Raw genomic sequence first — 17,657 nt, forward strand, 5'->3', positions numbered from 1 at the left:
ACACACAGAAACAAGCTGTTCCTCCAAAAATATACAATTTGTTTTAATGATCTGTACCAAAAACAATGAAAAAAATCCACTCAGAAGGAAACACTGGTGTTGCATGAGTTGTGTGTGGACCTTATGCTGAGCATGAGTTTACTGAAGACCATCACAGTGATCATGAACACTTTGAGCCTCACACAGCTTTACATACCTGTATGCTTCCTGATGCTTTGTCTAATCAGTGCAAGAGATAAGTATGACATCACTTAACTATGTGTGTGCGTGTGTGTGTGTGTGTGTGTGTGTATATGCGTGTGTATGCATGTGTGTGTGTGTATATTATATTATATAAGACTACATTTGACGCTGAAATGTCAAAGATTACTACAAATGCTAAAATATTGGCAGATAAACCTGTTGCGCGTTGATTTAAACACAGCAATGGGGCCGGTTTTAATAAAAATACTTATGTCTGAGTTAACATGAAAAAGTAAAAATTAAAAATATGTCTTTTCAAAGAGTACACAAGTTGACTATGTTTGCCTCGATTGTGTTAACATGCTTACTCTTCCAGTTTATGTAGAAGAATATTAGACCTGAGTGCTTTAAACAGAGGCCATCTGTTGTAAATTCAAACAAATATTCCTACTATTGTTTTTATATTTCTGTTAACAATGACCAGCAAATAATTTTCCTTAGCTAAAGACAGGGAGAAAAAAAAATGCAGCAAAATCTAGAAATGTGATATCTGGGATATCCTCTTTTTGACTGTAACAATATAGACTCATTGCTAGATGAAACTAACCATGCCCTTTAAGTGTTTTCATTCAGACCTCTCGATTTCTGTTAGGATGGCTCAAAAATATTAAACAATAAATAAAAAAATAAAGTCAAATAAACTGCTGACCTGTTGCACATGGATGGAAAACACTCTGTTTAGAGTAAAAAAAAAAACATAATTGAGAACTATTTGTGTAAATGTTTCATAGCTAGGGTTACACAAGAAATGACAGCAGGTCTTAAAGTGATTTTCACAACTCAGGGGCAGGTGGAAAGAACAGTGTTGCTGGTCAAAAGCATCATCTAGTTAAAAAAAAGAAAGAAAGAAAAGAAATTGTTCCACTCGTAACACTGGAAACATCATTCAAAGTTCCACATTAAGAGCTTTTACTTAGTGACTACAGCTCACCAAGCTGGCAATTTGTGAGTAAATCTCATCTTAGAAGTACACAACTAGGTCAGTGCTTGATTTGTTACCAAATAACAAAATGACCTCTGGGTAATTCTGAACTGTTGACACAATTCGAGGCTGGTGTCTGTGGAATCAGGACTGACTGGTCTGGAATCTGTGGTGGTCCCACTGAATTGTGAGGTCAAGAGAGCTGCTGTTCCAGGCTCTGTTCAGGGCACAGTGGGCAATCTGTAGAGGTGGAGCAGCCCTCACACTGTAGTCCATGGCCACAGGGCAGCGACACCGAGCCCTGCTCTCCACATGTCACGCAGCACTGTCTCTGTTTCCTGTACACCACCTTAATAAACACAAGAGGGACATGTTTAACACCTCTTAAACTGGACAAAGACATTAATACATGTTCATATACACTGTTAGTGAATCATCAGGTTACTGGGTGTTTGTTAGTATTAGTCATTCATACATGCAAGTTACTGTCACACGTGTATGCCACTGCAGTACCTTACAGATATGTCGTTTGTCTTGTTGTAGTAAAATGCCTTTTATCTATATTAATTTGTATCAGTATGAATAAAGTTAAAGACAATCTATCATTCTTTCCTTTATTTTCTGCCATATATGGATGGTTACAATAGTGGAAACTCAGGTTAAATACAGGTAAAGGTTCAAATAATGAAGCCAGCACATATAAAACAAGTTCTATAAACAAAAGCTCATGTTTAAAACCTAAATTCCTGTATCAGACACTTATTTTTTGCTCTTGGCTCTGGAGGATGTCACACAGAGACTAGATCTCTCTAATATGGTCATGTCCAGAATTGTTTCTGAGGAGCAGCCAATCAGAAAAAAGTGGGCTTAAAGGGAAGTAAATCGAGGTTGAATATAAAGATAAGATGAGTTACAACTTTCAACTATGATCATACAGTTTACTCTCACAGAGCCTAAAAACACAGAGCTGAAAGTTAGTATAATAGACCAAAAACATTTTTTTTTGTCTAATTTTGAAGTTGTGGGATTTGGTTTCTCCGTTGCCATACAGGACACCGGCCTGTGACGGGAACATCAGGGCGTGCTCCAATCTGTTTAAGAGAGCTCTGACTTTCCAGAGGGCTTTATTCCCCGCCCTTACAAGTGAGATCAACATAATTACTTTGATGGGCTGCCTAATCTTGAAGAATCTGTCTCAACTTATTGAATTGGCCATAACTAGGAATGAGTCAATTCAGATCTTAGGTTATTTACGTCACCACAGGCACACCCTATTGCTGAAAGTATTCACTCACTCATTCAAATAACTGAATTCAGGTGTTAAAATCCCTTTCATGGCCACAGGTGTATAAAATTAAGCACCTGGGCATGCAGACGGCTTCTATAAACATTTGTGAATGAATCAATTCAGAAGCGGCTCAGCCACAAAGTAGCAGAAAATCACAGAGCGGGGTCAGCTGAGGTGCATAGTGCACATTGGTGTAAAGCACCTCAGCATCCACCACTGGACTCTAGAGCAGTGAGGGCGTGCTCTCTGGAGTGATTAATCGTGCTTCTCCATCTGGTAATCTAATGGGTGAGTATCCAAGGAGAACAGTACTTGTCTGACTGCACTGTGCCAAGTGTAAAGTTTGGTGGAGGGGGGATTATGGGTAATGTTTCAGGAGTTGGACTCAGCCAGTGAAAGGAACTCTTGAAGCTTAGTATACCAAGACTTTCATGGTCCTAACTTTGTGGGAACAGTTTGGGGATGGCCCCTTCCTGTTCCAACATGACTGCTCCAGTTCATAAAACAAAGCCCCCAAAGACATGGATGAGAGAGTTTGGTGTGGAAGAACTGGACTAGTCCTGACCTCAACCTTTGACCTTTGGGATTAATTATACTGGAGACTGGAGCTGTTATAGCTGCAAAGAGTGGGACAACATCATGAGATGTCATTCAAGTTTTGGCAATATAACATATGGTGAAGAATGTTTGAGTTCCAGAACGTTTTCAGTTTTGATGCTACCTTCAAAAAAATGAACATTTCCCTCTTGTTTATGTGACTTTTTTTTCTAAAACCCGGTTGCTCGTTTTCTGGTTGTGTGTGGCACTGTCCCGTTTTCATGTTTCATGCTAAAAAACAATTTCAACACAATTTCAGAATTATATTAACCCTGCTTTCCTCATGTAGCCAAGATTTCTAATTAAAGTCTAAGTGTGTAGTGGAAGTTTTGATAGAAAATTAGGTTAATAAAAAACATGAGATCACTAATTAAACTACTGTACATCTGTTGCTAAGAAGACAAACTGGAGGAATGTGGTGTGACTGTAACCCTCACTGTGCTTCGTACCATTTCAGATACTGAACAATGACCCTTCATCTACCATTTTTGTTCCATCTTTGAGATAGGCTGGCCAGCTTTGTGTGTTAGCCTTCTTACATGTGCTATCAGATATGAAATATCACATAACTGGGACATTTTACTTTTTTCTTTTAAGCCAGTATCAGTATCAAAACATTGATACTAATTTTTTTTGACTGGTAAGATAATTTCTGAGGATTTCTGAGTAAGCTACTGCCTACTTACTTAATTAACTAAACATCTAAACTCCTTAATGTTCTATGGAAACGTGGCCAAAAAGTGTTGGTTAGCTAGAACACTAGAGTGGATGCTATTTGACTTCGAAACAAGCAGTGTGAGGCTAACAGGTCGTGGAGGTTGTGGGTATTACCTGTTCCACAGCATGTAAGCAGGTACAAAGCTGAGCCTGTAAACTGAGGACCGACTCCAACGGCAACCGGTGTAGTAGCTGGAGTTGGTGCAGTGACAGATGAGGATTATCTCCGCTCCTTAAGCTCTCCAGCGCCTCCTGCAGGAGAGTAGCTTGTCTCTGCGCCTCCTCCTCAGCCTGCCTGGCTCTTTCTGCTTCCATGGCTAACCGCGTTGCATGGGCACGTGACTCCTCTGCATCCGCTTTCAGTGCTGCAAACGACTGCGAGAGAAAGCAGGCGGAACAAATGACGTGCGGTCCAAATTGGGATTTGTTTCTTCCATTTCTGCAGGTCACGGCACACAAACTGCTGTTTCAGGGACACGCTCGCATTTGCATGCCCCACTACCTACCTACCTGAGCTGTGTGTCTCCAGCTGTGACCCCACTGCTTCAGTGTCCTGTGAGCTTCCTCCAGCTCCTGTTTGAGCCTGGAGGTCTCTGCACAGGGAGCAGAGGGCAGTAGGGTAGGAGGTGTACCAGGAGACCCCTGGCCTGATGGGAAGTGCTCCCAGATATTAGTACTCATACCATTCAGACCTACAAAGAAACAAATAAATATAAGCAAAATCATGTTCTGTATGAGACTATTTGATCATTTAAACAAAAATCTACAGACCTAAAGAGCTATGAGATGGTCCCAGGAAGCTGCTCTCTGATTGGCCAGGTTGGGACAGATGAGTAGAGAAGAATGGTGAAGCATGCGGCCTGACTGGGGGAGATGGTGAAGGTGAGCTAAAAGCAGCGGAGCTGCTAAAAGACCCTGGGATGTTCACTGGGGCAGAACTCTGAAGCTGGCTACCTCCTGTGAAGGCCAAGAGAAAAAGAAATGATTTTTACATACATGTGCATAATGTTTGATGTCAGACAGATATTCGCATGTCGATAATTCTGTGTGTGTTCATGCTTTCAAATACCGAGCATGACTCCCACACTGGGCAGAGCAGAGCTGCTCTCCAAGCTTCTCTCCAACGCCGACACACCAAAGTCATTCAGGTCGAGATCATCCAGGGCTGATTCTGTAACACATAAAACACCACAACTTACATATCTACTGTCACAACTGCGAGATATGTGGATTTTCTTTTACTTACCAACAACTGATTCCACCGTTTCACTAGTCGGGTAAAAGGGCAAGGCATTAGCATTCATCCCGGAGGATATGCTGGATCCTGGGGGTCCAAGAGGAGCAGGGCTAGGCGGTGTGGCTGCCAGACTAGAGGGGATACTGGAGGACAGACTCAAAGGGCTGCCAACTGGCAAAAACACCTGAAGGTCCTTATGAAGAAAAAGTTAAAAAAAAAAAAAAAGGATTTTGTTACTTTAACAAATAAATAAGCAAGAAAATACATTTCAAAATGTTTGATCGTATTAGAAAACAAGAAAACCTGTTTGTTCTGAGTTGATGCTAGTTCTCTGTGCCGCTGCTCTAGAGCAAAACCCCTTTGCTTGGCCTGAAAAATAGTGACCTTAAATAAGCAGGACAAATATTTTGCAGTAATGTCGTCATTCTAGAGATGATATTCCTTCAGTATATCTTAATAGGAACTCATATGACCACATTCCCTTTTTCTTATGCGCGTCCTTCTTACCTGATCTTCCCTCTCAAAGCCAGGTGCCCTGCCGTACCCTCCCTCTCCCGCCCACGGAGACTGAGGTTCTGCAGATCCACTCATGTCCTCACACAGAGACAAAACGCTACCAAGCAAGCCCTGCTCTGCTACACATGAGCCTGCAGAAGGAGAGAAGGGGTCCGACATAGAGCAAGACCCCATGTTGTGACAACCGGGACTGGCAGAAACCTCCTGGACAGGAATAGGGTCTGGAGGCCTAGGGGGGGGAGGGGAGCTGGGGTTGGGGAATGATGGTTCCTCTGGAACAAAGGGCTCTGGAGGAGGAAGAAAAACAAAAATTACAAGTTGACTCATCAGGCGCCTTGGGTTTCTGAGACATGATCACAGGTGTTTTGTGGGGATTTACTTTCAACATGAGCAAAGGCACAGAAGGGCCCTCTGGGACAGCTGCCACACTGCTGCATGTCATTGCACTTGGTGGATTTATAGATCTGTAACCAAAAAAAATTAAAAAAAAAGACACTGCTTCACATCTTGGGTGATTTCCAGTCAAGTTCTATAAAATTTCCTCTAAAGGAGACAAACCTCTGGGTGGAACTGTTGTTCTGTTCTCGTGTGGCAGTACTGACATGACTCAGCTCCCTCACATTTACTGGGATCTCCCCACTCTTCACTTTGCTTCACCGCAGGACATGGCAACGCTCTGCGGTGGTAAGAAACAAACAATTTGCTTTAACAACTGAGCCCCCAATTGAGCAACAACAATAGCCTCATGTTTTAAATGCCTTCTTTCTTTAGCACAATGAAACACAGCACCTGTATTTGTGCTTGTGTGGGCTGCGTCTCCTGTCTTTGCTGTTGTGATAATACGGACAGGCATAACCTTGACGACACAGGCGAGGTGGTTTCTTACAGAGCTCTGTCTTGTAATGGGACAGCACGTAGTCATTATCTGAGGCGACACAGAGAAGAGAGGAAAGACACAGTGAGGCAGGCAGACTGGAAGGGCAGATCAAGGGAAATTAGGTAAAAATATTTGACCTTACAGCAAGTGGAAATCTATATAAACAGACAATCTCAAAATACAGCCCAATATGGATGCTGATTGGACCTGAAAAGATTCAAGACTTGTTCAAACTTGTACGTTATCACAACCTTTGAAAAACTGATATATACATTTAATTAAAGCAAAAAGCATATTTTTAAATAATATTTAAGAGGTTTTGTAAAAACACAACCTAATTTACTTCACACCTGTAAGCACTGTTTAACAAACGGCATCATATCAGATTTCTAAAAGGATACAACAGAGTTTTGGAAACTGAAATCTCTGCAGAGGATAAGAAATCAGTTTGTGCTGTAACTCAGACTAACACATTAGAATAGGTTCATGCAAACATGCATAACTCCAACCAAGTTGAATTGTTGCAAAAACGCTATAGCAGACATATGTTAATAAATGTACACAAGCTAAGGTAATCCTGCATTACTGTGTTTGTCAGTATAGGAAGATTAACAATTTTTCATGTTCTTATTAGAAAAAAAAAGTAGAGATCCAGCTCCTAGTAGTCCAGTTATTTGTAACTGTTAGTCTGTCTGCTTATCAATCCTGCTTATCGGTTCCACTTGCACTGATGCTACAATCAGCTGATTTCAGTTCATGTGTTGGAGGAAAATAGCGGCACAGTCTACAGCATGGATATTTGCATTATGCTGCTAACACAACTTCAGCTCTTTGCAACCATCTGCACAGACAGCATGCTAACGCTAAGCTAGCTAAGAACCCACAGTGACGTTAAAGCAGAGTGAGTGCTGACCCCAGCCCACCAGCCAGACCCTAAGCTTCAACAAGTAAACTGATGAGCAGTCAGGCTACAGCCTCTGTTTCTACGTCTTCATGTTTCTAGAATCACTGTGGTGATCGCTTTAAGACTCCATGTCCTGGTTTTCATCTTTGCTTTGTGTTCTATTAAGAGAGGGTTTGTGTACTACTAAGAAAACGATCTACAGCTACTAGCTACATCCCCACACACCAACACAATCCATATCCTAATGACTACACACATATGATCTTTCTCTTAGTACTTAAGTAGGAACACAAAGCCGATAGTACATAGCAAAGATTGAGCAGTGAGCTGTTTTTCTGCCTGAATTCCTCCTGAAGTGGTGTTCCAGATGTTACCTTGCCAGCGTGGCTCCTCACTCAAGATCTTCTCTATGAGGGCTGTACTCGCTGCCTGTCCCGACTGCCCATCTCCTCCACCTCCGTCTGTGGTCCCTGAGCCTCCTTGAGACTCCATCACCTGCATTTCCCTGTGTAGCACGTAATGAGAAAAAAACGTTGTCAACACACAGCCACACACATAGAAACTACTTCAAAGATCGCTTCCATGTTTTATTTGGTGTACCTGATGTCATAAACAGGGCTGCGTAGGTCATGTGATCCGTGAGCAAATGCACAGTGGGAGCCGTTCTTGCTGCAGTGGCCTTTTGCATCAGTTTCATGGATACACGATCCAGTTTTATAGTAGCGGAGATGGTACCTGCGCTCTGTGTCACCTGCTGTTCGATGCAGAAATGGGCACCTGGAATGTAGAAAAATAAAATTCAAAAATGTTAAATTATTTATTTAAAGGCATGCAAATCATGCATACATTTCAATTTTTTTTTTAATTATGAACTGTTTTGTATGGATAATATTTTAAAAAAAAAAAAAAAAACAGGTAAAGAAAAACACACTTCATAATTCTTTGTTTCTGGCAACTGCTGATGTAAATAGGACTGTGAGATGTTTTAAGCACACAACATTTAAAGGACACTTTTGTATTCTGATTTGAAGCTCAAATCACAAAATATATACCCTTTGCACCTTTATCCATAGGTGCCAACCAGGACTGTACTGGTAATCAGGCATGACTTGTAAATATAATTTTTTATGTTTTTTGTGTCCATATGCACACAGCATACAGGTCGGCTTGATGGGCCGCTGTGCATTCTAACACTACCCTACAAGCACTGACAGCAGCCCATTGGTTCATTTGTATTAGAATTTGGATTGCCCCATCACTGGCTCTCCCCTACCTTCCCTGTGCACTCATGCACCTTGTAGAACAGAGTTTAGTGTGGAAGAAGTGGTTGATAAAGATGGCTAAACAAAAGGTAAAGCATGGAGCTGAAAAGCTGAGAGAGAAAAAGAAAGAGAAACAAGAAATAAATGCAACAAAATATGCCAGAGTAAGCAATATGTTAGCAGCTGCACCGTAAGTAGTACCAGCAAAATCTAGTAAGAAGTCGCAGTCACAAACAGTTGCTGCTGCAAGCTTTGGAGAAGTGCAGGAGGAGGGACATCAGTCCCAAAAAGAGACTTATGAAGAGACAGAAGAAAGGGTCCGTGGTAGGAAAATAGATGGAGGGACATAATTAAGTTAAATAAATGGGCTACTTTGACCATAACTAACCACAACTAAGATGCCATTATATGGTGGGCTGCCTGAACCAAAAATGTCAAAGAACAGGAATCATGTTGCATCCTTTAGATCTCCATTTTCTTTGTTAATATTAAAATGGGTCATTGTGAGGATTGTACAGCACATTTTAATTGGAGGGAGTACAGGTGCTAAAGCATCTACTAGACATCCATCCATACAGTTTTGGCCCATTTGTGTTCCGAGTTACCACTCTGATGCCTTTAATGGAGATAATAAAGGTCTATTGACATTCAGAGACCTACACAATTGCACAATACGCTTCATAAAGAACTTGAATTTGACATTCTCCTGCCAGATTAAACTTGAAAGGGCTGCTAAAACAACAACAAACCTGAAAATGTGGACATTTAGTTAAATACTATGTCTTTCTGTTTAAATTAACCTTACAGAGACTATACATACCCCTAATATAGACCTTCCCAGACATGGTGTGGCCAGTTATGCCATTCAAAAACAAAACTTCCCCCTTACACAAATCCCTATTTTTGTTTCTGTTGTAAGTATAATCAAGGCAAGTATATTGTGCTAAACTGAAGCCTTTGTTACACTCACTCATCTCCGTCGGGGCAGGTGCCTGTTCCCTCATCATATTTGGTACAGTAAACATCTGGGCTGTAGTTGAAGGTTCCGTCCCGTCTGCGTATTGGCCTGCGGCGTCGCTGGTTCAGGAAGTGCCAGTGGAAACAGGAAAAAGGACGGTGCTGTGTACATTTATGTTGCACGAACAGGGGACACTGCTCCGTTCTAAACTCCTTCAGATATCTGGGAAAGAGGTGAGCAGCCAAAGAGACTGAAATAAGTTGTTGTACGGTGTCACCATATTTTAAAGTGGCCTACACAAATAGGAATATATTGATATCATTGAGTTTTTCACGAAGATAATCTCATAAAAATAATTACTGTCTTAGCGCAACACAGTCTCGGCAGCAGTGAGCAAAATTCCTCACGGAGATTTTTTTATATATATATACTTTCACTACACAAAGACTTGATGAATGCTGCCGTGACACACACACAACAAAGCACTTAAACGATGCTCCACCGCACAGCCTGTAAGAAATGGCTACTGTTAATGTCCAACGTTAGGCCTCTTTATGGAGACCTACAGCGCCAAATAAGCACATTATTTGCTTTGTCCATTTTAAGCAGGTTTACTATTCATGGAGTTTCCTTAAATACATTTTAACAGTTGTTTTCTGTGTTTAAGTGCACGTGAGGTTGTGTACACTTGTGTACACAAGCTAATCCCGCTAACTAGCTACGTACGTGTAATGTTGAGGTTTCTCGGGCTGCACGTTCAACACGGTTGCAGGAGATGTTGACCCCCCTGCAGGCGAAGACGAAGAGGACGAAGAGTGTCCTCCGGCACTCGTCGCTACCGAAGATGACGGGGGCTGTGGATACGTTTTAGACATTGTACCCTTCTAAACCCTAACAACAAGAAGCTTGTTTTTAGCTTACTGGCTAGCTATTCTCATTAGCTTCGAAATCCGCATTCTGTGGCGATGTGAGCCTGCGCAGGGCAAGAGGAAGTAATAGCAAAGGGACAACTAATAACACGGAACTATGGGATTTGAAGTTCAGTTATAACGTGACTAAAGCTGTGATTCAAAACTAAAGTGAAAGTCATAAAACACTCAAGATATTAACTGTCACATTGTCACAGAGGTATGGCTTTTGCACAAATGTGAAACTGAAGAAAATAAGGAATCGAGGTCACGTTTATTTTTTTATTTGCTTGCTTCCATTGGCTGTACCTTATATCCATTGACCCAATCAGTGTGTAGCGTTTTACAAGTATGACGTCACGACAAAGTATTAATAGTCGGCCTCGTTGCCCTCTGTCATAGAAAACGCTTTCGGAGGTTCCGGTGTTGTCTTCGTGATTAGTTTCACGCTCAACTAAAGTCGAAAAGGTAACGTGAGTATTTCTTCTTGCTAATAATACGTCTAATGATTGTATTGTCTTTGCTGTGACATGTGTTGTGATTTTTGTTTTGGGGTTTAAGTGTCGGCTTGCTAACGATAGCCTTAGCTAAAAACAGAACAATGGAGTGTCTTGCGATTCGTCGTTTAATGTCACCATTGACTCGATAAAGTGAAGTTAGAACTCACAAACGATGCTAAAATTGTTTAAATGTTACGTGAAATTTGAGCGTGATATCTTTACGAAATGGCTAACAGCTTATATAACCGTTTGTGCTAACATTTGTAGAGTTGAGTTAAAGCAATGCTGTTTGAGGTACAACGAGAAACTGAAAATGGCGAAGTCGAAAACCAGAGACTGGCTGGGCTGTTTTGGGCTCCCACTGTTTTGACGCCATTGTTTGCGGCTACCTTGGGCCGTTAGAAGAATTGTAATCGTTCATGTTGGTATGTTAATAAACGCGTTAAGCGAAACGTGTTAAAGGACATAATCACTAGTTCGCTTTAGTAGAAACTGTTACATAAGCTGCGGTGGCGTATAAAAGTAGCGTTGCTTATGTTGGTGTTGGCCGCCTTGGGGGAGGGGGAACCGACGGTGCTAGCCATGTAGGCTAGGCTAACACGCTAGCTTGACTAATTGGTGTCGTACCAGTTTCTGCCGAGCTGCTTTATTGATGTAGCAGTTTCTGACCTGGACTTTTGATTTTCTTTTATCCTAAAAGCTAGTACAACATGGCCCGTACCAAGCAGACTGCTCGTAAATCTACTGGAGGAAAAGCGCCAAGGAAGCAGCTTGCGACCAAGGCCGCCAGGAAGAGTGCGCCATCCACGGGAGGCGTGAAGAAACCCCATCGTTACAGGTGTGTGGCACTCTGGTTGCCCTTAACAGAAATAAAGATTTCCTGGCCTACAGTGTTGAATATCTGCTCGATTCATCTGCTAGGCCTGGAACCGTGGCTCTGAGGGAGATCCGTCGCTACCAGAAGTCCACTGAGTTGTTGATCCGCAAACTTCCCTTTCAGCGCCTGGTGAGGGAAATTGCTCAGGATTTCAAGACTGACCTGCGCTTCCAGAGTGCTGCTATTGGCGCTCTTCAGGTAAGTGAAACATTTACATTTGACCTGCAGAGTAATAGGACTGTAACGAGAAGCTTATTTAAATTTCTTTCTCTCTCTCCTTAAACAGGAGGCCAGTGAGGCCTACCTTGTGGGTCTGTTTGAGGACACAAACCTGTGCGCAATCCATGCCAAGCGTGTCACCATCATGCCCAAAGACATCCAGCTGGCACGTAGGATAAGGGGAGAGAGGGCCTAAGTGGCTAATGACTGCATTGTCATGACAAATGATCCTATTTATCATACTTAACTATTTTGTGGACTTTTATTTTCTTGGCTTTTTTGTTTTGTTTTTTAAACAGTTTCTTTTTTTTTTTTTTTACTTTTTTTAGGGTTGACACAAATCAATCATTCCGCAAGTGCGAGCCCCTTGCAGACATACAACTGTCTATCATTAGATATGGGCTAGGTTTGCTCTAATGTCTCAGCTTCATTAATGCAAGCAATGGTTGAGAGCAAGCTATCATGCATATAATTGTCCTCCGAACAAAAGGGTTGTTGCCACACATGCAGTATGAACTATCAGCATTGACAAAAGTGTAGCTACTGTTTGAAACAATAAGTTCTCCATTGTCACAAAGGGGCGAAGCCCAACTATATCCTCCTATACCCAACTGCTCTGCATCCTACTTCTATTCAGTTGGAGCGCATCACTAGGAATTCTCATTGTACCTTGCTGTGGTGAGATTGGGTCGCGGCATTCTTCTCGGGAGCTGAGCAAATCACAAAGATGCACAAGCAGTTGTAATCTTGTGCGCCCATCTGATCACAAAGTTCACTTTGAGAACGAGACTTGCATGTCACTACACAAACTTGTGCTCACTCAAAGTACCATCAATGGAGACAGTTTGTCTGAAGGGGGCTTCAGATAATCCATTGTGGGTCATATCATAAGAAGTAACATAACTTGACTTTAAACTTGTTGTGGGTGCTGGGGTCCATCTTCCATGGGGGGCAGGATTTTTAATCCATTTACCACAAAATGCCAGCATGTCATGCTCAGTAAGGCCTAGTGTCGGGGTGTTGGCTACCTCAGTTGATTCTCTATACTTGGTAACAAAGAGCATGGCAAACCCCTGCATATATCGATGGCTTTTTAACATGTTTTTTTCCAACATAAAATCTTGGCAGCTACATTTAATACTATTTATGAAATGTTGTCACATGTCTTTCTATTAAAGGTCTTTATGAGTAGTAAGAGGTGTGTCCTTTTGTTTTTTACTATACAGACAGTGAAGAGTTCTATATGGTCAATACACATCTTTTATTTACAACACAAAGTTGGTCACAGCTGGTTTGTCATACAAACCATTCCGTATGCTTGAACCCAGTGGCTGTAGGAGGGGAAAATACAAGTGTTTAGTGTTTGAGTGACACGCCTGTAAGCACATGACTGCGTCTGAGAGCTGTGATGCCTCACCAATCCTGCAGACGATGTCTTCGCACTCCTTGATGCTACTGGCTCGGAGCACCATACAGCAAAAGCCTGTGGACTGAGGGGTTTCTGGGGAGTCTCTGTGAACACAGCCAATCATGTGCTTAGATGACATGGGGGCCCAGCCAATGACTAGGCTTGTATATTGCATCATGACATCCTGTCGTAGGAGGAGTGTGATCTAAACTACAAGCAGCCTAGTTTAACAGGGATGTGTGGAAAAGCCTTTAATAAGAAAATAGCTTAGATTATGGTATTTTGCCAGGATGTACTGCAATATCAGTGAAGGGCTTTCATATAAAATGTGATACTTACGCCACACAGAAGGCAAATGCTGTGTAGTCTGGCTGTGCATATCTCCCTACACATGAAATCTCAGGATAATGGTGCTCAAACAACTCCTGATGAGAGAAATGAAGACAAAACTTTAGGAGAATTAAAGTACAGGCAAATCTTTGTGAGAGAGATCTACTTACCAATTTACTGTTTCTGTCTGTGCACGTCAAATGCGTTTCCTTCAAATCTAAAAGCACTTCCTGCAGGGAAAATTAAATGGGTTACGCATATATAAGTGCTTTGCAGAAAATTGGGGAAACAGCTTTCATTACCTTGCTAGGTAGGTTTTTCTGCAACACCTGTGGGATTGCATGCTGGAGCACCTCCTTTCCTCCAAACTGAGAGAGGCAGACAAATGATGGTTACAGGAGGTGTGTGCAGAATGTTTGAAAATGCTGTAAAAACAAATTGTCATTTACCATTCCAATGTTTGCCTTTCCCAAGAATTGCACTATGTAAACAATCCTGTGGAACAGAGGTTGTTCAGAATGTATTTCTCAAATGTCACATCATGACGGCAGCTTGAATACAGATCGCAGCGATGGCGTGTTAACACTTGCCTTCCCTCTTTGAGACACTGTGATGGAGGAGGCTTCTGGTCTCTGGTTGCTGTCTCCTGGGAGGGAGCAGGACCCAGCTGCAGGGTGGGGTTCTCTGTCCTCAGGGCCCGCAGGAATTTGATAAGGGGTCTATACACTGTTCCGTCGTGGGCCCTCCATCTTATAACACGGATGGACAAAGGGCAGCCTTTAAACCGAGACAGAACTGCACCGGCCTGGGAGTGCAAGTAAAAAGGTCTGGTAAAGAAGTGTATATATGCAGCACCTTTCCATCCCGCCTGGCAGCTTAAATATCTACATCTATCTATATTTATCCATCACTACTCTCTTGCTGCTATCCTGTCAAAAATCCCTCCCCGACATTCATCTCTACCCACTCCACCCTGCCTGCACTGTCTTCTTCACCTCCCTTGTGCACTATTTTTCCATCTGTCTCCCTCTCATCACATGTATGTATTCCGTTTTGCTCCCACCAACTTTCATTCTTCTTCAGTGCGTACCGCCATCTTTCCAGACTCACTATAGATCACAATGTCATCATCTGCAAAACATAATTCACGGAGACTGCCCCACCTGGATCTAAGTCATTTATCAAAATATAGATGATCCACAAACACGAAATATCCACGGATATTGCATGATATATTTAACATGAATTCGTTTTGCTGGATAATTGTGTCATGAAAATGCAATATCACAACAGCCCTAATGCAGTACAGCACTGTATATCTGAGGGATTTCTCACATGTCCACTTTTAGAATTCCTCAGCGAGGTCCCATTGATCTCATCGAGGATGTCACCAGCACAGATGAACTTGTCGACGTCAGCCTGACTGCCGGGAATCAGGTCAAGAACAAAGACGCGCCCGCTGAGATACCTAAGAAGCAGATCCATAGATGTTTTTTTACTAGCCCACGTGCTCAGTGTAATGGAAATATTTGTAGACTGGAACATACTAACCTCAGAACCAACCCTACCTCCCGGCAGGGCACAACTTCGTATATCTCACACACCTAAAAACAAACAGCCAGCAGTCAGTCTTTCACCTCCTTAAGATTGTACTTTTTTTTTCCTTCTATGGATTTATATCATATCCAAAGACAAATAACATAATAACAGTGTTACTGTGATGCTCTTACCGGCAGGAGCCAGCTCTCATCCAGAAAACTGCAATTCTGTATACAAGAAAAGAAAATTCTTATTAGATCGGAGTTCAAAGTGATTGGAAAAAATCACAGTAACGGCTCTGACCTCCATGTCCAGTTTGAAGTCCATGTGTGAGAGCACCAGCAGCAGCGACATGAAAGGTTCTGGAAGAGGAAGAACAGCAGCTCTTAAGATTTTGTTGTTGACAAGAACTTCCTCAGTTTTGTTCAAGCTGCTGTAACCTCACCCACAAATTCCTCATTCCTGAGAATTGATAAATCTGGGCTGTACCACTGGAGGAAAGAGAAACAATGTTAATCACAACTATGCAAGTCTGTTAGAGAAACACACTTTCTAAAATCCCATTTTTGTGTGCTCAACACTGGGGAACAATGCATCTGTCCATGTATCAGACCTCCAGGAGTCTGGCAGTGTGCAGCAGGTGTGTGAAGAACTGCGGCAGGACCTTGCGGCTGAGGGCCAGCCTGAGCAGGTAGCGCCCTCGGCCCTGAGCTGAGAGCAGCTTCCTGCAAACTCTGGTCTGCTCAACTGCCAAGGACAGAGCAGACAGACTGCACGGGAGAAGACAGACAGAGAGGTGACGGCCATTAATGAGTGAAGCTGTCACTAAAAAAAAACAACAACAAAAAACTTCCCCATCTGCTAATCTAAGCAGGATGTAGTTACCTGCCACAGGCATCTTGATGGGGTAGCTGTTCGAAGCAGTGCCAGTAATCTCTGTGCACCAGACTAAGAACGGGCTCTGGAGAGAAATGAAACACACCCTGAGTGAATACTGCAAAAGTCTCCTTCAAAATGAATTCAGCTACACAAAATAATGATACTGACGCTGGAGTCCCTTCCTGAGGACCAGCTCCAGCAGCTCACAGCAGGAGGCGAGGTGAGGGTTGGAATCTGTCACCGTCTCTCCATCTGACTGCAGGTTCAGGACACACACTGAGTGGGAAGGGAAAAAAAACACGCAACACACATTGAATCTGTTGTCATCAGCATGACATAACTGCATTTGTGCAAAGCATGTGATCATCGCCATTTCACTCATCAACACTACAACAGAGACTGTGTTGACGATAAAAAACGGAAGCTTTTTTGGCATAAAAATAGCGCGCTGCAGGGTCAGAAATGAAACCCAATTCTAGTTGTACGTTTTATTATGAGTACGTCACGATCAGCTGCTTACTGAAATTGTGATCCAATGGCATCGTACCATCACTCATCTATTATTGATGCTTACCTTTGAGGGAACCAAGGAGAGGGTCTTTGGGTGCCATGTTGATCGTCCAGCTGTGATCAGAGCCTGTCCTTGATAAGAGACGCGCCGCTTCTATCCTCCTGTCATTTAAGCACGCTCTGGGGACGCGCGCTGTGTACACACTTCCGTGAAGCTAACATATCGAGAAACACCTTCCAGTTCCACTGTACCTGCCCGAGACCGTGAGCGAGGACGGGCGATGTGTTGCTGTCATTAAGTTATTATTTTAAATAAATAGCGAAGGAATATTGAACCTGCAAACACAAGCGCCTGAAATAATAACCATGTACACCTGCTCACTGACTGACAGTAAACCTGTCGTGCTGCCTTCAGAGACCCCGCCTTGTTGACCAAACAAACTGTAGGTTCGTGTTTACAACCATTCACTTCAGTTGCTAATACTTATTTATATTTTCAAACGTGACAGAAGCTATACAGGCTACGGGAATGTAAAGGAAGAAAAGAAAACAGATAAACGGAATCTTAGTCGTTAATTTAAGATTTTTATGGACACGATAATAAAGACCCAGCGAGTTTATATAGTCAAGGTCCTTCTAGAAGCGAAGCTCACCATTTGGCAGACAAGTATTAGTTATTTGGTCGGTGATCTTGCAGCCTTATCTAAGTACTTTGCGTCTCTCGCTCATAATATCTCCGTCGGTAAACAAAGGCGTGTGTTCGAGTCCACCTCAGGCTGTTTGCTGTCGCAGTGCTCTTTCTAGACTATTTTACGCTGACTTACTTAAATTGGAATAAATAAATAAAATGTATTTTCGGGCTAAAAAAAAAAAGTAAATTAATCTTTAAATAGAAAAAAATTCTGCGACGCTTCCGTTTCTGTAAAGCTAGTTGGCGGCCTCTAGCGGCCCGCCTTTGGAACTGCC

At 42.4% G+C, this 17,657-nt stretch overlaps 3 protein-coding genes across 3 annotated transcripts; 1 reads left to right on the top strand and 2 right to left on the bottom strand.

Annotated features, from left to right (window-relative positions):
• Positions 1 to 18: 18 nt before the first annotated feature.
• On the bottom strand, positions 19 to 10,676 carry unk (unk zinc finger). The gene is made up of 15 exons (XM_084938344.1): positions 10,248 to 10,676; positions 9,534 to 9,743; positions 7,902 to 8,078; positions 7,676 to 7,806; positions 6,310 to 6,445; positions 6,079 to 6,196; positions 5,900 to 5,984; positions 5,512 to 5,807; positions 5,308 to 5,373; positions 5,014 to 5,197; positions 4,837 to 4,938; positions 4,539 to 4,724; positions 4,278 to 4,459; positions 3,882 to 4,142; positions 19 to 1,514 (listed from the first exon to the last, which is right to left on the bottom strand). Exons 1-15 carry the CDS (start codon positions 10,394 to 10,396, stop codon positions 1,359 to 1,361), a joined length of 2,439 nt encoding a protein of 812 aa, XP_084794470.1. The 5' UTR covers positions 10,397 to 10,676; the 3' UTR covers positions 19 to 1,358.
• A 100-nt stretch (positions 10,677 to 10,776) lies between these two features.
• On the top strand, positions 10,777 to 13,220 carry LOC146382069 (histone H3.3A). The gene is made up of 4 exons (XM_084938349.1): positions 10,777 to 10,897; positions 11,630 to 11,767; positions 11,851 to 12,004; positions 12,093 to 13,220. Exons 2-4 carry the CDS (start codon positions 11,640 to 11,642, stop codon positions 12,219 to 12,221), a joined length of 411 nt encoding a protein of 136 aa, XP_084794475.1. The 5' UTR covers positions 10,777 to 10,897; positions 11,630 to 11,639; the 3' UTR covers positions 12,222 to 13,220.
• On the bottom strand, positions 12,325 to 17,574 carry LOC146382070 (uncharacterized). Its single transcript, XM_084938348.1, has 16 exons — positions 16,756 to 17,574; positions 16,350 to 16,457; positions 16,188 to 16,263; positions 15,916 to 16,072; positions 15,748 to 15,793; positions 15,606 to 15,664; positions 15,494 to 15,529; positions 15,315 to 15,367; positions 15,099 to 15,231; positions 14,354 to 14,568; positions 14,213 to 14,258; positions 14,066 to 14,131; positions 13,934 to 13,993; positions 13,773 to 13,858; positions 13,443 to 13,537; positions 12,325 to 13,356 (listed from the first exon to the last, which is right to left on the bottom strand). The coding sequence occupies exons 1-16, from the start codon at positions 16,790 to 16,792 to the stop codon at positions 13,322 to 13,324; spliced, it is 1,308 nt and encodes a 435-aa protein (XP_084794474.1). The 5' UTR covers positions 16,793 to 17,574; the 3' UTR covers positions 12,325 to 13,321.
• Between the last annotated feature and the right edge of the window lie 83 nt (positions 17,575 to 17,657).

Source organism: Perissodus microlepis, chromosome 8, assembly GCF_051167445.1.
Source record: "Perissodus microlepis isolate ML-2025 ecotype Zambia chromosome 8, ASM5116744v1, whole genome shotgun sequence".
NCBI lineage: Eukaryota > Metazoa > Chordata > Actinopteri > Cichliformes > Cichlidae > Perissodus > Perissodus microlepis.